The sequence below is a fragment of the Gobius niger genome, assembly GCF_951799975.1.
Source record: "Gobius niger genome assembly, chromosome: 1".
NCBI lineage: Eukaryota > Metazoa > Chordata > Actinopteri > Gobiiformes > Gobiidae > Gobius > Gobius niger.
Window position 1 is genome coordinate 57,513,709 of NC_136852.1, and position 22,124 is coordinate 57,535,832.

Genomic DNA, 22,124 nt, shown 5'->3' on the forward strand with positions numbered 1-22,124 from the left:
TTTAAAGAAGGAAGAAGAGGTCACACGTGTAATGGGCCAGTGCACGATATTTCTATGAGTGCACGCTGCATTTGGCTAAGATTTAGTTTAGATATCCTATCGATCTTTAATTCTGAGAGTAGTGTCAGTGCCCAGTAAATAAAAATGCCTAAAGTCAAAGCGGAAAAGAAAAGTCGTCAGCATCAAGATGTCAAGAACCAAGGTAAATATACATTATGCTAAAGCTAGCCTTAGCACAACATCTCCGTCATCAGCTGTTAAAAGAATAACAAAACCTGCCGTGTGTACGTTCTGAAGTTCTACCAAGTTTCCTACTCAGTTTAAGTTGCTAATACATACAAGTTGGTTTTATCTTTTGTGACGTGTGTTGGATGCATGCGTTTATTTTTCTTCTGCCATTTCTTTGATTTCACAGGTATTATGTTTAACACTGGCATCGGGCAACACATCCTCAAGAATCCTTTGGTCGTTAATGGCATCATAGAAAAGGTAAACATGATGATATTAATTGTAAAAGATGTACAATAAAATGTGCACTTTCCAATGTAATGTGTTTAGGCTGCACTTCGGCCAACAGATGTGGTTCTTGAGGTGGGACCTGGTACTGGAAACATGACAGTAAAACTCCTAGAAAAGGCTAAAAAGGCAAGATTGTGAATACGTGATGGTTTTCATAGTTGTTGTAACTGTGAAAACTACATTGCACGATTGTGTCTCTCCAGGTTGTGGCGTGTGAGTTGGACTGTAGATTGGTGGCTGAACTTCAGAAGAGAGTACAGTGCACGTGAGCATTGGATTCACAAGATCTGTGATGAGTCCATCTTTTACTTACCTCATACAGTTCTGTGTTTTTCTTCACAAGGCCTATGCAAAGTAAACTTCAGATTTTAGTGGGTGATGTACTGAAAACAGACCTACCTTTCTTTGATGTTTGTGTGGCTAATTTACCCTACCAGGTTGGACATCATTCAAGTTTATTTATGAATCTATACAAACTTACTTAACAATTAACACCATTTTATGATGTAGATTTCATCACCATTTGTCTTTAAACTTTTGCTACATCGGCCTTTCTTTAGGTAAGTTAATCAATCAAATGGATCATTCATTCCTCAATCTGTGTGAACCTTTCATCCCATTTAAAACTTGTACTTTTCCCAGATGTGCCGTATTGATGTTTCAAAGGGAATTTGCAATGCGTTTAGTTGCTCAACCAGGGGACAAGCTTTACTGTAGATTGTCCATCAACACACAGCTCTTGGCTCGAGTAGATCACCTTATGAAGGTGTGTTTTCAATTTGAAAGTTTCCCCGTTCACAAATGTTATGCAAAATAGTACATTTTTAAAATGCCAACTTTCTACAGGTGGGGAAGAATAATTTCCGTCCTCCCCCTAAAGTCGAATCGAGTGTTGTTAGAATAGAACCAAAAAATCCACCACCTCCAGTAAACTTCCAAGTAAGTTTCGATACTGAATGTCACTTTTGTTTGAATCAAAATTGCATATACATTTTTTGACACATTTCAGGAATGGGACGGTTTGGTCAGAATAGCTTTTGTGAGGAAAAATAAAACCCTCAGTGCTGCGTTCAAGTGAGCAACAATTTTCAAAGCAACACACGCAAACCTGCAATTCTGTTGATACTGATTATCAATGAAACTGTTTTCAGGTCTACGGCAGTGGAGCAGCTGCTTGAGAAAAATTACAGAATCCACTGTTCTGTACACAGCGTGGTAAATATACTAACTCTAAATTAACTCAAATGTTTAACTTAACCTAAACGTATGTAAATTCAAATTTTTGTAACCCTTACAGGCTGTGCCAGCAGACTTCAGCATCTGTAAGAAGATTGAAAGTGTTTTGCAAGAGGCTAATTTCAATGAAAAGAGGGCCAGGTCCATGGACATTGATGATTTCATGGTGTAAGTCAAACCGTAACCTGTTGTATGTTTTAATTATATACAGACAAAACCTGTTTTATTTGGCATTTGCTTTTATTTTCAGACTTCTTCATGCATTCAATTCTGCTGGGATCCATTTTTCCTAGAAGTAAAAAAGTTAATTTCTGTCAATTCAACATGTGACTTGAAGACCGATAACAAATCTGTAGAAAGTAGATGGATATAAACATGCAAATGTTACTCTGTGATATCACACACTGGGCAAATATTGTACCATAAACCATTTAGTGATTTTTAAAATAAAAAAAAGTTCTTAACCCTGCTTCTTTCATTGCAGAATGTGATAGTTGGTAATGTGTACGACTCAAATTAGGTCATACTTTATATTTTAAATATACAAAGATAATTCTCAGGATATAAACCTGTGAAGCTTAGGAAACACTTGTGGCTCATGAGTTTAGAGACTTGATACAGAAGCATGATGGTATAGTTTACCAATACCCGTGTGCTCCCATGCACAAGATTACACACGTTTGTAAAGTAAACATGATTTTTTTTATTCTATAATTACATCTGGTGTAAACAGACACTGGACAGGCGATGGGGTCAGACGACTTCATATATGACCAGAATGGGCAACTTTCACTTGTGGGTTGTGAAACCAACTATGTGTAGAGAACTCAGACAAAAGAAGCACAATGTGACTAATGGCTGGTTAAACTAGCTCTGAGAATGAACAGGAGGCATTACAGATTTATGTGGCTGGCAAAAAAATATGTACAGTTAAGTGTTCACACACCATCACAGTCCGATCATGCAAGAACGTTAACCGGAGAAACCAGAAACCAAATACCGAGTTTGTGGGGGAAATCAATAAACCTTCAGTTTAATACATTGTACAAACAAGTATAAAAGAAAATAATTTAAAAAGGTCAGGAAAACTATAAATTCTTCATTAAAAAAAAAAAAGGTCAGGTTTTTACTCCCTTTAACCTAACTAAAGTGAACAACCAGTCAGATTTAGGAATGAGTTTATAAGAAATGCAACAGAGTAGGTTTTATCATCAGCATTAGTGGCAGTCCCATTTGTGTCCAACAGCCTGTGGTTATGTGTCTCTTCAGTGTCTGTCTCTAAAGAGCTCTCGGCCTCTTGGGGTTGATCTGCTTACTCGCTTGCTCCTCCTCCTGAAGTGTTGAACGGAATGACTTCACTTTGTCTGTTCAGGGAAGAATGGAAACATGACAAGCATTAAAAGCTTTAAAAGAGCTCTATATAGATCTTATGCTCTCTGTTTACTGAAAGAGCTTTGAGAGACGTAAATAGGCGGAACAGTAAAGGGTAATGCCGCACCTCTGAGTTCTGTGAGGATATCTATTTTCTGGTCCAGGATCTGTTCGAGTTGAGTGGCATAAGACTCCACATCATAGTCCACCTCCTCTGTCATTTCTAGCAGCACTTTTTCATCTTCGAGCCAACGAATGGACTCCTGTGCAAGAAGGGCACAATGTGACTTAATCCAGTATTTTTTTCCCCACATATATGAAATGTTTAATATAAACCTACCTGGAAAACTGCACGATGGTCTTCCAGAACCTGCTCCTCCATCTCCACTAACTGAGACACAGCCTCATGGAAGGTGAAGAGTTGAGGGGACACTTCCTCCTCCTGAAAGACCCAATATAAAAATTACTTACCAACACTTGGATTATTTTACGCCCCTTCTTATTAACACATTACATGTTGGTTTGATGTGCAGGATTTCTTTTTTAATTATTGTTAAGACATACTCGAGTCTGCATCACTTACATTCTGTTCACAAAGCAGCTTGAGGTCATCCCTCTGTGGAGAAAGGCCCATCCATTCCTCATCGAAGTCCAGCTGGTTTACCGCATTGATGTTGGGTCGACCCCCCTCAATCACCTGGTTAGGGTCCACTGTGAGTTCTTTCACCCTGCAATGAAAACCAAATTAAGGAATTATTTCAGAGTTAGGAAAGTTTCCTTGAAATATATGTACTACATATGAAACATTTTAGACATAGGTATGTACAGGGCTTGACAGTAACCTCCACTGGCCACTGTGGCGAGTTCATTTAGCACTAAGCACTAAGCCTGTGCGTTATGTCATCAGCCACTATTTTTGTATGGTCATTACATGCTTATTGTTTATATTTTTACTTTAAATTTTTACCTTTTATTCCTGATTGATTACTATATCGGCCAACAAGACCCCAACCTGGTCAGAAGAACCTCAGCTAAAATAACATCTGGCCAAAGAGACTGATGGGGACAGAGGTGTCACCAGCCAAACTAAAAATCTAAGCATTTGGGTAGTTGGCTTTCGTTTATGTCAAGCCCTGGATATGAATCACACATTCATCATAGAAGGAAGTACAATGATAGCGGCATCATGCATGAAATAGATGACAGGAACACTTTGCACATTAATGTTTTTCTTTCTTCAAGACCTACACAGTTAACTGGCATATCTAGAAGATCAATTAAGACAGCCAAAAAAAAATATTTGGATTTGGAAAATGGATTTTGCATTTAAAACAACAGATTTTGTGTGCCAGACGTTAGGTACCCATTCTTGCCACTCCAATGGCAAAGCTTTCACTTCACCAGGAATCAAAGCTGAACATTAAGTTGGATCAGCAGTGTTTCGTAATCTAAAGGCATCAAACATCTGAAGTGTGCAGAGCCAGAGAAAACAGGTGAAAGCTGGAGGCCATGCAGATACGTCTTGCAATGGATGAAGCTTGGGATGAAATGATAATGTGTTACAGTGTTGGGAAAAGCACATGCACCTCATGTATGACATAATAAACGAGTTAGTGCTTTAGGAAGAGCTTGACCTGCTGGGAGATACAGAAGTATCATCATAGTCATCATACTCATAGGTATTGGTTGGAGAGTGGTCGGGACGGTTCCCCTGCCCGCCCTGGGAGAACGGGATGTCCGACGGACTAATCCCAAATTCTTTCACTCTTAACAGCAGCAACGACCATATCAGAGCAAAGTGCAGGATAACAGAGGAAAAAGTAGGAAGAAGAAGAGACAAGAGTCATAACTACAGACTAAAAGGAATTAAAACCTACACAAACAACCTCTTAACTGTTTGAAGGCTTTATAACTAATATCACTCAGTGGGAACTCTAAATTATAGCATTTCCCCTCAAAAATGTACCTGTTGGCATAACGTAGAGTGTTCAAGGTGTTTTCACAGGACGTCATCCCTGGAGAGATGGTTGCAATCTGTGCACAAAATTAAACCATAGTAACACACGAATGTCAAAATGCTGTATGTGGCTGAAACCTATGTATCACTGACCATGCATGTACGCGAGTTCTCCCCAATAAACGAGTCCCTCAGAACCTGTGTGAGTTTGCTGGCTCTGAAGGGAGTATGTGGTTTGTTACGGCCCAGAGCCCTGATACATTCCTACAATACAAAATAAAGAACATTGGAACACAAGCACAAAAATAGCACACACAAATAATGTGACTTTTGTATAATTTGAGGAAAAGAAGGGACAGAAACCTTTAAAGCAAGCAGGCTCTTATTGATCTCTGCTCCTTCTAAACGGGTCTGGCGATCAGCACTGGATGTGTCCGCACCCCTCTCATTCCCCGCCAGGTCAATGAGAGAGAATTTCCCGTGCATCTTGCCTTTCCTCCGGACAATGATCTGAAATACGGCATGGCTGCGAGAGGAGTGGGCATTGGCTGATGTCTGCCCAGATGTTCTACAATGGAAGAAATATGAAATAACATTTAACATTGATAACACCTTTAATCATTTGACACAGTTGTCCTGTGACCCACCTACAGCTGTTGCCAACTTCTATAAGTTTAAGGACATCCTCAGTGCATTTCACTTCTTTCTCTTGAAGACCCACAACTTGCACTTGCTGCTTGCCGTCTTCCAGCACCCTCAACTTGGCTTTACGATTTAACAGGTCGAATACCTGAAAGCACACAGCACAGTGAGGATCTGTTTTATCTTTTAATAAGCCAGGGTGAGACAATCAGAAATGTCACATACCTTTCCACTGTATATTTCAAAAAAAGTGGAATAAACTTGAAGATCCAACTTCTTGTAATTGGGTTTTTTCAACATGAGAAATACATCCCTAGCTACAGCAAAATAAACATGAATTAATTAAGCCTCATTGTATTAATTACATCATTCAGTATCAAAGTGAGCTTACCAGCAAGGGCATAGATTCCTTTGGAACAGTCTTGATTTTTACCAGAAAAATCTCCACCCATAGTCTGCAAGAGAACAACGGGTTTGAGAAAAGGTTGTTACTCGTTAGATTATGTGAGTATAATGTTTAAAATGAAACTATACAAATATTCAAAGTTTATACATGTTATTGATTTTCTTGTTTCTTGTTCTTGTTTTTTTAATCAATGTCTTCCATTGTTTGGCCTAAGTAACTCACATGTGTTTTTCCACTGCCGGTCTGTCCATAGGCGAAGCATGTGGCCATGCCCCTCTCAAAAATAGTCTCCACCAACGGTCTGGCAGTGAATCTATTTGGGTAAAACATCCACATATAAATCAGACCGATAAACATATACTGAAGTGGAACAAGCAACTGTTCTCCAAACAAACAAACAAACAAACAAACAAACAAACCTGTAGACCATCTCATTTGTGGAGCTGTCATCAAACGCATAGTCGAAGCGGAAAGTCTGGTTCTCTAGATAACGAGTGAGATCCACCTTTTGTTTGGGTTCATGCACCATTACCACATCTTTACTGGGAATGGTGATCACATCCAAATCCTTCATGGCCAACTCTGACAGATGAGGAGACATCACAGTTTATCTCAGGTGGACATCATAGTGTCCTAGTTTTGGTAAAGAGTGTTTTTTACCTTTTTTGTTCAGCGGACGCTTTCTCACGCACACACAGATCCTATGCTCCTCGATCTGTAAATATTCAGCGTTTCTTGTTCACTGCACAGTATTACATTAAATAGCAAAGATAGGCTTCAAGCACTAACCAGATCTGCTGTTGTCAATGGTCGGTAATCTAGACTTGCTCTGAAGTCTCTGATCATGTACAGAATCTCATAGTTTGGAACTGTAGTGTCCACTTCCTGCGAAGTCAAAGAACAATATCAATAAGGATGCATTATGCGGCTATACTTTTATTATTGCGGAGGAGCACAGTCTACCTGAGCTCTCTTCTCTCTGAGCTCTTGTTGCTGAAGACGTCGCCTCTCTCTCTTCTCTTGGAGTTTCTCCACCTCCTTCACACAATTAGACTTTCTCCTTGCTGCCACAAAAAAATACTACGAGTCATCTACTTTATCAATTATTTTAAATCCAGTTGGCCCATGTAGTAAATCTCAAAAACGTTTTTACTTTGCAACTCTGAGGAGACCTAGGGCCAATTTAACAAAGCCGACCACTGATCAAGGGAAGAAAAATTAGCAGCTGGTACACAGTGCCTCCACTCTAACACTAGCTGCTCTCACTGCATAACCACAAAGGGCTTTCATAATGTATACTGCATTGTCTCCTCTATTTGCACCCTCGAGCAACTCAAGGACCCACTTTCCATAGTGTAGATGATTTGAATTGGAGTAGCACAAGTTTAAAATCAATCAGATCCTAACCAGAGGTAGGCAATTTAAGATCAAGTGTGCCTCACCATTGTTGGCAAGATTAGGCAGTAGCTGCATTATAATGCAATAAATGCATCAACAATAATATTTCGATGGTCAGAGTACACCCATAGATTAGTGCTCAGAAGCTATTAAAACAATGTGTACCCTCCAGAAGATTGGTGTGTTAATTTGAAACTTCAGATTGTTTTGGTTCCAGCCCCAGTTTCCCAAATGCCAAAGCCCTGTAATGCTGTTCCAGTGCTGGCTTCAGTCCTTGGGAGCCCAGACAAACAGACCAAAGGATAAATAATCTGTGTTAAGCTAGAGAGTAGAAGATGAGATGATAAGGTCAACACAGGGACAACGGTGGATATTTTACATTCTCGAAAAGAAAGAAAATATCATAATCATAAGGCTTCTTCTATGAGCTCATCCAGTGACAGTGGACAATGTAGAATTTGATAATGTGATTTCAACTGTTTGAGCCAAAAAGAGGAACTGCGCCAAAGGCTTTTCCACAGCCGTGACTCAGCAGACTTCAGTAAAGATAAGACTGCACAGCCAAACATCAGCTGAAAAATACTTTAGAGTACTTTCCTCAAAAAAAACAGTCTGCTGAATGAACGGTGTTTCACCACCACCACACCAAATGAGCTCAGGTATAGACATCATTTTCATTACCCAGTCACATAACTACCACTGCCTGTGGTATACTGGGAGTTCTATAATCACAAAAGAAAAGCACAACTGCGGGACAAAAGATGTAAACAATACATACAAAGCTGGCCAAACTCCTTTCTGGAGGTGGGTTGATTTGAAGTTTCTGTAGCAAACATGTGGTTCATATAAACACATTTTGAACGAAGACTTTATTAGTACGCACTCTTGTAAGACCAATCAGACAAAACATTATGACCACCTGTCAGTATGCAGCTCAATCCTATTTTTGGTCCCAATATTTAGTTGCCTGGCAAAGTCTTCTAGCTGTATCAGCAGGTAGCACAAAGGTGCATAAGATCAATTCAGATTCATTGTAAATAAATCAATATAATTGTTTGGTTCCATTTGTCTTGACCGAAGAATTTCGATGGTTACATTAGACTAAACTAGACTTAAACTCTTTACTTCCCACAAGCACCAGACCAATGGGGTAGGCTCTTTGGTACTCATGGCCAGGAGCTCATATTCCTGCAATACTACCCCCTGATGGCTAGGGCGACTCCAAAACACACTTTTTAAAAACAGATTCCATTGGAGTATTTGGACCTCACAAACACTGCTTCAAAGCCTTGCTACAAAGAGTTTTTGTCTTTAAATTGCTATGACCCATGTGGCAACTCTGGGCAAGGTATCATATTCTTAACCAGGCTGTTTTTTGTGCTGCAGAATTAAAAGCTTTCAGCCTGAGACTTTGATTGACAGGCCCTGACCACTGTGGAGGTTTGTTACTGCTTAGCCCACCTCACGGTGGCAGAGTTTCCCACCTTTTTGTTCTTTCTTGAAACATGCTCTGTAGGAGGAGATTGAGCAGCCATCATGGATTCTCTCTCGAATCTCTATTGTTAACTTAAACGGGGATGAGTGAGGATAATATGTCTGTTGTTTCTAACGATGTGTCAGACCCCCTTAGCTGCCAAATGCCTTTGTTGAAAGAAAACCACAATACTCATCAGTGGTCATAATGCTATATCTGTGGTAAACATCTAAAAAGACACAAGGTTAATGACCAGAAATAGAGCAGTGACATTTTACCGTTCTGTAACTGCTGCTGAGTCTGAGCTTGCGTGGGCTGGGTGGGCTGTTGGGGCGGTGGAGGCGGAGCTGGTTCTGGTTGCTGAGGTTGAAGTGGTCGGGCCCGAGTCGGAAGCACTAATAATAAGAAAACAATAATGAAAATGGATTCAAACATGTTTTCTGTGCCAGAACAAGGCACCACTTTTACCTCTGTTATCTCTAGACGGTGTTTCGCTCTTTGTAGGTGCTATTGTGCGCCGGTTCTGCAAGGGCAAAGTCATGTTAGAATATACAAATGGCTCCATAGCTAAAATGTAACAAACTGTAACAAATTACAATTAGACATCTGTTCATTGTTCAACTTAATGCACATCCAGACTCTCCAAACAAATACATGTATATCAAAAAATTATGAAATGAAACCCTTGATAATTTGATTCAATTAAGTAACCATGGAAATGTAATGAATCAGCATTTTTAAATACATGGCAGAAAAGGGGAAAAGAAAGAAAATGCACTCAAGCAGTTTTAGTTGAGACATCTGAAAAGTTTAAGCTATTATGACGACAAACTAAATGAGGACTAACCTTTGCTATTTTGCTAACTTTGACACCAGTTGGCGTTGGTGGGGGAGGAGTTTCTGGGCTGGGGGAGATCTCCTCCTCTGGAGCTACATCAGGATTAAGTGCAAAAATGCTTTCCAAATCAATCTGTTGAGAAAATATGAGACAGCCGGCATGACTTATTGTTCACATAAAAGAGAATATTGAGCACAGTTATACAAATGACTAATTGACTGATACGATTTTGAAGTCATGCGCTGGTTAATGGCTAAGTCAGGTCATAAGTTAGGTATATCAATCATAGGATGTAGCTGGGTGGACTTTTTACACATGCAGGCTGATTGTATAATCTTCAAGTCTCTCCAAACCTTTAAGATGCATTATTTATTGCTGTAAAAGAGGCACACACTTACGTACAGAGGGGAAATGTTCATAATGGTTTACCTCTTTCCCTTTTGTGTCTCCATTTTCTATCCACTCCACGGTGACACTCTCATTGTCCTCATTAAGCGAGGTCACCATGGCCTGATGTATACGTCCTGTCAAAGAAGGAAATGCAAAAATGTTATTAGGGGTTTATAAGCCAGTCAAGAATAACAACACAGAGCCAGTTTTACTCAAATGATCAAAGCTCAGTGCCCACAGTGCCATGGAAATAGGCCTGATGATAAGCACAAAGTTTTCAGCTAAGTGCAGAGAAACAGACTGTTCTTTTATTCATTATAATTAGAGATGCTAAGGGACAGACAAGTGTACATGTACTCCGAGAACTTCGTAACAGAAATATTCAGGTAAAACCATGAACTCTGAAGCACAGAGCGATGAGGACATATAATTCAGAGACAAGGTGGTTTACGGTAACGCCTTGGCAACAGTCATGGCAGCTGCATCACAACCGGCATGTGATCCTAAGTGCCACACCCTTTACAGCATGCTGATGAGAAGTAGCAAGAAATACAGCGACAAGAAGACAGAAAGAAATATTTTTGTTTTCTTTCACATTTTTTCACCAACAAAAAGCTTGCTTGCCATGGTGCAGGTTTTTTTTTATTTTAATTTTGAAAAGCTTCCTCTGATGTATACTTTGGATTCCCTTGGCGTTGTGTGAAGAGGGGGACCTCTCATTCCCCAGCAGAGATGATGCAACAGAGGCTTTCCTACAGCAGCTGACCCACTGATTGTTCGTAAATGAATGCACCGATTCTACTGTGTCCCACTTCACGCTAAAACCAGGCTGAGTGAGTGACACGTCCCAGAAGCCTGTCTGGGATTGCTGCTCACAAACTATTTTTGCACAGTTAATCGAAAAATAGTCCACAAAATATATAATATATAACCATCGCAAATGATCGTTACACTCAGGGTGATTGTTTATAAAAAATGAAAGTAAGTAATCTCATCACTTAGACTTTGGTGAGTATTATAGCGGGCTGTAAAACTGAAAAGGCCCAGTACAGGGAGAGGACGCCCCGACGATTATCAGAGGAGCTGAATGTAACAGATGGGACAGTGGATGCGGATAATGGCCTGGATCTACTGTGAATTTGTAACCCCCCTGAGAGAGCTCAATCCCTAAATTTGGTAGGAAAGACCTCATCTGTAATACAAGATTTGACATATCACCCATGGGCTTATGGTCTCAAACAGCTGCAAAGTAAGAAGGGGCCGCACTGAAAGTCAATATAGTAGCCTTCTGTTTGTTTGCTTTTTAGACGAATGTGTCACATGGCATTCACAATTTAGTTATTGTAATGCACCATTTACAGATTATCGAGCCACGAAGGAAACTAAAGAAAAAGTACTTTTTTTCTGAGTGAGAACATAAGTGGAGAAAAATAAATCACGCACAGACCACAGACATCATTGATTGTTGTCTCATTTGTCCATATAAATTCCATGTCAAATTTGGTTCCACACAAAGCAGTACTAGATAAAATGCGATATGGTAGTGGTCAAATTAGTTTGTAGGCCAAGAACCAAAAAAATAAAAAGATTGACCGTCCAAGTGCCACCAGACCTAGATCAACATCACATTGGGACAAAACGAGTTCCAAGTGGCTCTAAAATAGATCCGAATTATGACTATACTGTATGACCAGAAAAACAACAGACTTGCGAAATGCATTACTGAAGCACGCAGACATTAAAGTATCTCAAATGTAAATGAATGAAGTCTAAAATGGTAGATGATCCCGAGAATGAATGAAAATACTCTGTGGTGTTTCACTATCTTAATGAGCATTTGTTTCATTCATTCATTGTGTTGCCAAAAGGGTGTAGCCTAATCCTGGCGGGCAAACAGGAATCGGTGTCCTCCTGTCCCTGAAGCAGCACACATGCAATATAAAAGCAGACCAGATAAAGCAGACATCCATTCACTTGGGGAAAGAGTCACGGAACAAGTTTACCTTACAGTGAGTCAACAAAAGTGAACTATACAAGAAACACAAGAGCTGCTATTAATGTGTTGTGCAGTGAAGTTCTGTAAAGCCCACTTCCTGTTATTACATTATAGATACTAACTAACTAACATGATCGTCACCAGTTGCCAGTGCAATAATACAACAGCCTTTAGGTCAAAAAGTAATTAAACACAAAAGGTCTTGCAAATGTGAGCTTTGAGGGTGGATACGATACCAAAGTAAAAGCTACCAATCCATGACAACTTCATGTGTTATGTTGGCTCTGAAAACACAAAACAGCCTTGATCAATTATTTAGAGGCGTCCTAAATTCAGTCAAAGAAGTAACATCTGTTGATTAAGTGAATCCTGGCTGGCTAAGCATTACTGTGTTAATGCTGTAGTAATAAAGCCGGTAGCGCTAGCATTAGCCATAGAGCTAATCTCCGGTTTCTCCTGTTTGAATTATATGGTCACGTTAGTCGTAGAGGAAACTATTCAGTGTGAAATAGAATACGCTTCTGAATGGGGAAAATGTTGGGCCTAAATGAGCTAAGCACCGCATAGAGGGCACAGATAACTAATAAATTGTAATAGTGTGACCATAATACAGTGTTTACACGCCCAGTATCGCTCATTCAACGGCTCTCCTCCGCCCCAAGAGCTGCTAATGTCACCTTTATAATGCAGTGGACGTAAATGTGACGCTGGCTGTGCAACAAGAACAACGGCTGCTGTATCCAACAACAAAGATCCCCAACAACTTGCCCAGTGCGATGGGAAACCCGATGAAAGACACAAACTTACCATCGCTGCGCTTTATCTCAACATATGTACCCACGACTATCTTCCCAAAAACAGCGGCCATTCTGCATTACTTAGAAATGTGCAAAAGTAGGACAACACATATATCTCCACCCGGGTACAGCAGCAGCTCGCCTTGGCCAGGCTTTGAGGAGGATGGATGCAGGCGGCAACAGAGCTAGCATTACGTAGCCACCAGGAAAATCTGGCCAACTTCCGGTCTACGTTTTCTAAATAAAATATTACTACGACAAACAAACACACACGTAAGTTAGTTTGTTGTGTGCTTGTGAATCGATGCAACGTTATAATATATAACGTTACTATGTAAATCAGTATCATCGGCTGTTGCTATGCGACTTACTGTAAATATCTTAGTAACATTTTGCAATTTTAGAAAATGTTATTATTTAGCCCACCACACGTGTCACTGACAATAATTGATATAAAATATATATTTTTTTTTTATTACTACACAGAAAAATTCCACATTCACTTATTATATGATATTCTATGATCTATGATAATCTATGATATTGACACAATTTCATTGGATCGTACGCCACCTTGTGGCAACGCCGTGTAACTGTACAGAGACTGACGTCTGACAGGCGTCACATCACACTGCATCACTGTCAATGATCTCTGGTAATGTCTAGTAAAATGTTTTGTGATGAAAAAAATACAAATAAGAAAATTACGGTAATCTTAGGCAATAAAGTCCAGTACTATTAGAACATGGGTTGCAATTGGGCCTAGTCTAGAGGGAGTGGTATAATGTTTTGCGTAAATTTTTTAACATCCCAGATTTCTATTATAATCAAGCCTTGTGTTGAATAATTTAGCAGGCCATGTTGTTACAGTACATTTTATTAACACACAAACATGACATCTGTACAGAACTGTTTTGTTCACGTCAAAGCCCTAGGTTAACCAGCCCCTTCCATCCCCAACTGTAAAGATCGTTTTCCTTCCAGAAACTACCAGGTTCCTCTGGGGTCCTCCAGCTGTCAGACCCCCGTCACATTTGGCTCTCTACTCCCCCCACACGTCAGTTTGGCATCAGGCATTTGCTAGTGTGTTCTCAGCTGTCTGTTCCCTAAATAGAACTTATCAGGGGGTAGCCTATCCTTTGGGGGTGTAAGCCACAGAATTAAAATCCAAAAACAACAGTGTTCCTCAGGGGGGAGGTTTACAAGCATATATGGGGGTAGAATATTTTATATAACATAAAATTTCATAAAGGACATTGATAATATTACGTTTTGTTTGTGAAGGTAACTTGTGGGTCTTTAGATGAACCCCTGATGGCCCCAGACGCTCCACATTGGTTGGGTCCCACCTCATTCAGATTTTCTATAAATAAAGACAGAATTTTTCAGGGGCAAGGTTACACAGAGCAAGAGCAAAGTTTGAAACTACAGATCAGGGAGATCCAAACCACACGTGAAAGACTTAAACACAGAAGAGGACCACATACTCAACAGAACACTAAAGGTAAATGTTTTGGGTATTTTTAGCAGCTTGTATTATGTAGCTTAAAACAGCTGCAGATTGTCCCTATCAACACATATCTGTATAGAAGAAGTGCAGTTGTCCATTGGGAAAGGTGGTGCATTTGTTGTATGGGATACTGAGTTGGGTGCGAGACCATGCCCATTTAAGGTCTGGGAGGAGGCCATTTAAAGTTAGAGATAACACGTGGATAGCCATTTGCTCTAAAACGTTCAGACCAGTGGGACACTTAACAGAGGACGGTAAGACTATTTTGCCAATTATAAAGTGGTTGTAATGGCCTTGTAAATAGTGCTTTTGAGATCCAGATTGTGTGTGATACGATTGTCATTAATTCAGATATTTACTACTGCGCCATTGTGTGTTTGCAGATGGGTGATCCAGTCCAGTTGAAAGATGAAGGAAATAAATACTTCCAGGCTGGAGATATTGACAAAGCCATTGAGTGCTACACAAAAGCCATCAAAGATTGCAAAGACAAAAAGGTTTTGGCGGTTATTCATAGAAACCGATCCGCCTGCTACCTGAAGAAGGTAAGCAGCCAATGAGCACATAAAAGATTATTTCAGAAATGAATGTGGCTTCAAGTAAACTCTTTTCAATGCTCATAGGAAAACTATGCTAGTGCAGCAACCGATGCAACAAAAGGTAATGTATTGAGTTCTTGTAAGCACAAATGTAACACATTTTGCCACTAATGCCACTAATTCTCTTTATAGCTATTGACGTTGATGCATCCGACATAAAAGCTTTGTACCGACGATGCCAGGCTCTTGAAAAACTAGGAAAATTGGACATGGCCTTCAAAGATGTGCAGAGATGCGCGACAATTGAACCAAAAAACAAAACATTCCTGGAGACGTTACGAAAGTTAGGAGCAGAAATCCAGGGCAAGGTTTGTAGAGTTAATTTTGTTCAAAAATAAATAGACTGACTGACAATGATGAGCTTATTTTCTGTCCTTTTTTGTGATGAGAAAATGTACTGATCACTCATTTCTTTTGCAGCTCAAGACATCATTCTCAACAGATTCAAGAGTGCAAAACATGTTTGACATCCTTTTTGATGATGAAATGGATACAGATAAAAGAGAAAAGGTTCGTATGTTAGGAATTAACAAATGAGTGACAATAAAGCTACAGCTTATGTTGTGTATGTGAAGATAAGTGGCAAGATACGTGATGCGTCTTCTGTGTTTCTGTAGGCAGCCAATAACCTGATAGTGTTGTCTCGAGAAGATGCTGGAGCAGAGAGGATTTTCCAGAATAATGGTGTCCAACTGCTGCTCAAAATGATAGAAACGGGAAAACCTGAAATGATCCTGGCCGCTGTGCGCACACTTTCAGGAATGTGCACTGGACACAAGGCCAGGGTAGGAACATAGGCTCAGCAAAATAGACCAACATAAATGATTGCTGGTCATTTTCATAGATAACATTGTTTGTCCTCCACAGGCAATGGCAATTGTCCATTTGATTGGTGTTGAGAAGTTGTGCAGTATTATGGCGGTCGACAATGAGGAGATCGCTCTTGCAACTTGCAATTTATTCCAGTGCGTCAACGACTGCCTGACTGGTGGAGACAAACGGGAATATGGGAAAGAAGAAGCTTTGGTTTTAGGTAAGACAATCAAACAATTTGTGCATGTAATGTATTATGAATTTGTCATTAATGTGTTAACTCATATGTATGCACTGCTGTATATCACATTTTAGATTCAGCCAAGCTCTTGAAGACTATTCTGATGTCCTTGTTGGAAATGGTTGCCAGTAGCAAGGTGTCTGGTCATGGCAGAGATCAGGCTTTGAATCTCCTCAGCAAAAATGTGCCTCGTGGCGACAAGAAGGACCCAGACCACAGCAGATCACTTTTCACAATTGACAATGGTGAGATAAAATAGGATATCTGTGTTTAAACATCTCCATCTGCGCTTTATTCTAAATTAATATTGTTTTCCAGGTTTGAAAAAGATCTTGAAGGTGTGTGGCCAAGTGCCTGATCTTCCAGATCAGCTGCCACTGACAGAAAACACTCAGCTAATCGCCAGCATCCTTTTGAGCAAACTCTATGACGACCTCAAATGTGACCCAGAGAGAACCAACTTCAAGGATATCTGTGATGATTACGTCAAGTAAGTTTACTGTCAAACAAAGGCCTAGACCAGATCAATACAGAAACACACAACAGTGGCTTCAGAAAGGTTTTGACTTCTTCTACATGTGGCAACTCTATACTAAAATATGTTTTTCTTTTCATTCAAATGCTCAAAGCTCATCATGGGCTACCCCTCAAAATAATTCTTTAAAGTTTTGAAAAAAATGAAAATAAAAAAAATCAATAATGTGCAAGCCTGTAGTAAATTCCATTAATTTACCATGGCACATACATATAAAAGTCTAAATAAGCTTGGGTGTATGAATGTGAGAATGACAAAATAAAATAATAGCATAGGTAAAAAGAGGAATATGAATACTTTCTAACCCCACAGTATAATATTTACTTCATGTGCTTCACAGAGCTAAAATTGACCCCAACGACATGGACAAGACCATCCACGCCATCAACGTCATCTCGGGACTGCTGCAGGGCCCCTTCGATGTGGGTAATGCTCTGGTGGGACGTCAGGGCATCATGGAGATGATGGTGGCACTATGTGGCTCGGACCGTGAGGTGGACCAGATGGTGGCTGTGGAAGCCCTCATTCATTCCTCGTCAAAGATGAGCCGCGCTGGATTCATCATCACCAACGGCGTGTCTCTGCTCAAGGACATCTACAAGAAAACCAAGAATGAGAAGATTAAGATTCGCTCTCTTGTGGTGAGTGGACACTGGACAGATATGAAGTCAATGCAGATGAATTTACCTTTTGTTGTAGTTAACAGTTGGCCCACCTGTAATATTGTGCTAATAGACAACACTTTATATTGTCCAATTTTGATAAAAGGGTCTCTGTAAACTGGGATCAGCTGGAGGAGATGATTATGCCATGCGACAGTTTGCTGAAGGCTCCACTGAGAAGTTGGCCAAACAGTGTAGGAAGTAAGTAACCAGGATTAACTATAGAAAATCATTAGGCAATATAACACATTCAGCCATGTTTTAATAATGTAATATTGATTCTCTATGCTCCTATAGGTGGCTGTGCAATCCCCAGATCGACACCAAAACCAGAAAGTGGGCTATCGAAGGTCTTGCTTATTTGACTAATGACGCCGATGTAAAAGATGACTTTGTTGAGGACGAGCTCGCCTTGAAAGCCATGTTTGATTTGGCCAAGGTAAACAAGCCAAATGTGATGCAGATGAGTGACAACACACGATAACCATTTCTATATTAATTCCTTTTTCCTCGCTCCTGTCCAGTCGAAGGATAAAACCATCCTGTATTCAGTCGCTGCCACCTTGGTTAACTGCACGAACTGCTATGACAAGAAAGAAATCCTCCCTGAGCTCGTGCAACTGGCCAAGTTCTCCAAGCAGCATGTGCCGGAGCAGCATCCGAAAGATAAGAAGGATTTTGTGGTTCAAAGAGTGAAGAGGCTGCTGAAGGGCGGGGTCATATCGGCTCTCTCAGTCATGGTCAAAGCAGACAGCTCCATCCTGACAGATCAGACCAAAGAGATGATGGCAAGGTAAGCTCAAATAGAAAAAGAAACTGACAATACAATGTAACTTTTATGTAGTAATAACATGCTTTCTTCTATAGAGTTTTCATGGCGTTGTCCGAGGATCCTAAAGATCGCGGTACCATTGTGGCTCAAGGTGGTGGAAAGGTAAAATCCATATAACAATTCTATATTCTACACCAACTTTTAACATTTTAACTCAGCGCTGTTTGCCTCTGTTAAGGCTTTAATCCCACTGGCACTTGAAGGAACAGATGTCGGAAAGGTGAGGGCCTGTCATGCCATCGCCAGAATTGCAGCCATTACAAACCCAGAAATTGCATTCCCTGGAGAAAGGGTAAGAGGCTAAGAATAGTAATCTTAAAAAAAGTGTTCCTATTGTTTATAAGATTACGGTTTAAATCAAACTTTCTCTGTAATCCTTTTGGAAGGTGTATGAAGTTGTTCGTCCCCTTGTCACCCTCTTGAGCACAGACAAGGAGGGAGTACAGAACTTTGATGCTCTGAGAGGCCTCACTAACCTGGCTGGTTTCAGTGAGAAATTAAGGTAAAACATATATTAGAAACTTCCCTGAAATCAAAACAGATTATTAAATGATCATGTTTCCCTTTGGTAGAGTAAAGATTGTGAAGGAAAAAGCCCTGCCTGAAATTGAGAACTACATGTTTGAGGAGAACGACTTGATCCGACAAGCTGCCACCGAATGCATGTGCAACCTCGTGACATGCAAAGAGGTGAAGACAAAGCAAAAAAAAAAAAAAGAAAATACATATAATAGTCTCTTTCAAAGGCAAATATATATCAATGATTAACTGTCCCTTTATTCAAAACTGTAGGTTCAGGATCGTTACTTGGAGGACGGTAATGATAAGCTGAAGTTGCTGGTGCTGCTCTGTGGTGAAGACGATGACAAACTCCAAGTCGCTGCAGCCGGGGCTCTGGCCATGCTCACTGCTGCACAGAAGAAGCTCTGCAATAAACTGACACTTGTGGTGAGTAACACGCCGATTTTTTCTGATCGTGGTGGTCAGTAATCCAAGAAAAAACGCAGAACATGTTTATCAGAGGAGAAACTGGATTATTTATGGACGTGTAGAATCAACAGGGGCACATGATACTGACTATAACATTTGTAACCAGGGTTGATTTGCAAAGTTTGTCCTTGTAATATTGTAATATTACATGGAAGCATTAGATATTGATAGCATTTTTCCAATATGAAAACAGGCCTGGATATTGAATTATTGCAGTAATAATTACATTTTTACTGTTAAGTTTTTTTTTCTTTTTTTGCCCATCTTAAATCCTGTCCAATTTTCTTTTACTTGTTTGACTTTATTTGGTTGTAACAAAGCAACTTTCATTTATTTCCGCAATTTCACACATTGCATTTGTTGCTACATCAGAAGCAGTGTTGGAGGTCACATATTACAAAAGTGACAAGTTACAAAAATACATGACTTTTTCAGTAGCTAAGGTATACAATATATTACTAACACAAAACATGGTGATGTATTAGTCATTACAATTTGAGAAACAAACTCTCCCCAAATAAAATGCACCGAATCAAGTTGGACACTGGTGTACAAGATCTTGTAGTCAACATCAAAAGAAAACGCAAGAGAACGGGGAAAGAGAAGGAAAAGGAAATCCCTGACCGCACCCTCTCTCTGCGGCATCACAACCATCTCAGTCCATATCTCACCAAAAGTGTTAAGTAACTGAAAGTAGTGTAACTCGACTACATTCTTGAAACAGGAATATGTAACACAAAACACATATTTTTTTTAAGGCAATAACTACCAATATAGAACACATTACAACCCCAAAGTAACTTGCCCAAAACTGATCAGAAAAAAACTATTGTGTTCATGTGTTACAAATTCTACAGCCTGTTGGGAATCTCTCTTTCTCTCATAGACAAGCCAGTGGCTCGAGATCCTACAGCGTCTCTGCCTCCACACGAACCCGTTCATCCAGCACCGCGGCATCGTAACAATCTACAACATGCTCAACTCCGACGACGCGGATCTGGCCAAGAAGCTGATCGAGAGCGAATTACTGGAGATCCTGACCGTGGTGGGAAAAGCTGCGAACAACCCAAAACGACAGGGGCCCATAAACGCAGCACGGGAATGTCTGATTAAAGCGATGGATCTGGGCCTCATCAAGCCATTCGCTGCCTCATAAAACGTCAGCTTCGACTGAAAACGACAGGCATTAGATTGATAGACATTTTTAAAGCTTTTTTACATTGAAAAATTATTTTAATATTTATTGATATGCATAGTGAGGGTGAGGTAGATGTTTGCAGAAATGATTAATGTGACTGTTTTGGAAGAATTTTCATATTGTGTTCACCTTTTTAATGAATAAAATGTCATTTGACTTGAAGATGTTTTGGCGTGTTGCTGTAAAAACCCACAATGACACCCATTTGGATACAATTCAAGGGGGTAACAAACTACAGAAGTAACTGAGGAATATAACATATTACTTCAACAAAATACGGGAATATACAGTAGTCATTACAATTTTTAAATGGTTTGTATTGATGTGCGAACAAAAAAACACACACACAGGAAGATGAAATCTCTGACTGCACTTTTGCTTGGTGGCATTATTGCTATTTAGTTCATATTCTGCCAAAAGTAATAATAATAATACTACTAATGGCTTACACTTGTATTGCACTTTACAAGCCTGTTTTACTAAGTTTCGAAAAGTGCTACACTGTCGTTATTCACACCATACTCGGTGGTGGTAAGCTACTGTTGTAGCCACAGCTGCCCTCGGGTAGAGCAGTCTGTGCCATTGGCCCCTCCGACCACCACCAACAACTCACTCACTCACTCACTCCATTCACCCAGGCTACCCTGTGTCTTTTATTTATTTTTATCTTGTTTGTTTTATTGTTTTATCCATTCTTTTTAATTATTTTATTGTTCTATCTATTTTATTTCTATTTATGTTTTTTTTTTACAAACTATTCATTGTTTCATGCAGGTTTTAAAGTATTCTCTTTTGCTTCATTTTTAATCTGTTTCTTTTGTGGTAGAGCTGATTAGCATTGTATCTGTTTATAGTTTTTATGCAGCACTTTGGAAACATTTTGTTGGTTAAATGTGCTTTACAAATAAAGTGGATTCGATTGATTGGATTACAAATCAGTCTCCCATCCAAGTACTGACCAGGCCTTCCCTGCTTAACTTCCGAGATCTGACCGGATCGAGCATTGCAGAAGTAACTCAAAAGTAACCCAAGTTGTGTAACTCTGCTACATTTTTCAAACGGTAATATGTAATACAAACATGTTACATTTTTAAAGCTGTTACAACTAATATATAATGAACTACCCTTTTAATGTAACTTGCCCAACACTGACAGAAGGTACAATTATGAATGTATTATTAACCTATCATTGGTTATTAACTGGTGAATTAATGGTAGGCCTATTTTCATCCTCTAGCCTTACACTTGTATTTGCACTTACTGTAACGATTGGTGTGTGATTACTATATAGGAAATTAAATTAGCAGTATTTTACAAACTACAACGCTCCATCGTACGAAAGAGCTTTTCATACTTTTGTTTACGCAGTCCTGCAGGGGGCATAGTGGAGTTACGCCGCCAGTTTCCCTCCCCATTATTATCGAGCCGTGAGGTGGCTCTACGTCAGGATGCAGGGCTGGGACAGAGGCACGGGGCTTTCCTCCCGCTGTAGTGCTCTCCTCAGTAACATTCAGCCAGAGAGAGAGAGGGAGAGAGGGAGCGAGCGGTGGACTGCGTATGTTTCGCTCATCTGCGTTTACCAGCGCTGCTCTGGGGGACGACGCAGCAGCAGCAACGTAGGATTTCTTCAAAGACCGCAGCACAACGTGACTTCTACAGAGGAAAACAGCTGTGAGTTTGCTGCTCCACGCCACACGACATTAGGGGCTGTACGAGATTT

At 40.0% G+C, this 22,124-nt stretch overlaps 3 protein-coding genes across 5 annotated transcripts; 2 read left to right on the forward strand and 1 right to left on the reverse strand.

Moving 5' to 3' along the window:
• Positions 1 to 63: 63 nt before the first annotated feature.
• dimt1l (DIM1 dimethyladenosine transferase 1-like) lies at positions 64 to 2,645 on the forward strand. Its single transcript, XM_079560475.1, has 12 exons — positions 64 to 202; positions 416 to 489; positions 559 to 645; positions 723 to 784; positions 863 to 956; positions 1,030 to 1,079; positions 1,162 to 1,285; positions 1,366 to 1,458; positions 1,529 to 1,593; positions 1,671 to 1,734; positions 1,817 to 1,923; positions 2,006 to 2,645. The coding sequence occupies exons 1-12, from the start codon at positions 145 to 147 to the stop codon at positions 2,046 to 2,048; spliced, it is 921 nt and encodes a 306-aa protein (XP_079416601.1). The 5' UTR covers positions 64 to 144; the 3' UTR covers positions 2,049 to 2,645.
• Positions 2,646 to 2,753: 108 nt separating this feature from the next.
• kif2a (kinesin family member 2a) lies at positions 2,754 to 13,223 on the reverse strand. 3 transcript variants are annotated; one of them, XM_079560448.1, is made up of 21 exons: positions 13,035 to 13,223; positions 10,271 to 10,365; positions 9,851 to 9,973; positions 9,472 to 9,526; positions 9,282 to 9,398; positions 7,095 to 7,195; positions 6,921 to 7,016; positions 6,792 to 6,846; positions 6,551 to 6,713; positions 6,354 to 6,444; positions 6,117 to 6,180; positions 5,951 to 6,042; positions 5,731 to 5,873; positions 5,447 to 5,651; positions 5,237 to 5,347; positions 5,093 to 5,160; positions 4,800 to 4,892; positions 3,710 to 3,854; positions 3,467 to 3,568; positions 3,254 to 3,389; positions 2,754 to 3,119 (listed from the first exon to the last, which is right to left on the reverse strand). In XM_079560448.1, the coding sequence occupies exons 1-21, from the start codon at positions 13,093 to 13,095 to the stop codon at positions 3,034 to 3,036; spliced, it is 2,202 nt and encodes a 733-aa protein (XP_079416574.1). In that variant the 5' UTR covers positions 13,096 to 13,223; the 3' UTR covers positions 2,754 to 3,033. The 3 variants fall into 3 exon arrangements, with proteins under 3 accessions (XP_079416574.1, XP_079416573.1, XP_079416575.1); XM_079560447.1 differs by having other exon boundaries at positions 4,761 to 4,892; XM_079560449.1 differs by lacking the exon at positions 4,800 to 4,892.
• Positions 13,224 to 14,917: 1,694 nt separating this feature from the next.
• On the forward strand, positions 14,918 to 20,465 carry unc45b (unc-45 myosin chaperone B; the record flags this gene model as incomplete). Its single annotated transcript, XM_079566461.1, has 18 exons — positions 14,918 to 15,079; positions 15,158 to 15,194; positions 15,266 to 15,441; positions 15,554 to 15,643; positions 15,751 to 15,918; positions 16,001 to 16,166; positions 16,262 to 16,432; positions 16,506 to 16,677; positions 17,063 to 17,363; positions 17,491 to 17,585; positions 17,682 to 17,823; positions 17,909 to 18,177; positions 18,252 to 18,318; positions 18,395 to 18,508; positions 18,603 to 18,718; positions 18,789 to 18,906; positions 19,009 to 19,164; positions 20,093 to 20,465. 18 exons carry the CDS (start codon positions 14,918 to 14,920, stop codon positions 20,360 to 20,362), a joined length of 2,790 nt encoding a protein of 929 aa, XP_079422587.1. The 3' UTR covers positions 20,363 to 20,465.
• Between the last annotated feature and the right edge of the window lie 1,659 nt (positions 20,466 to 22,124).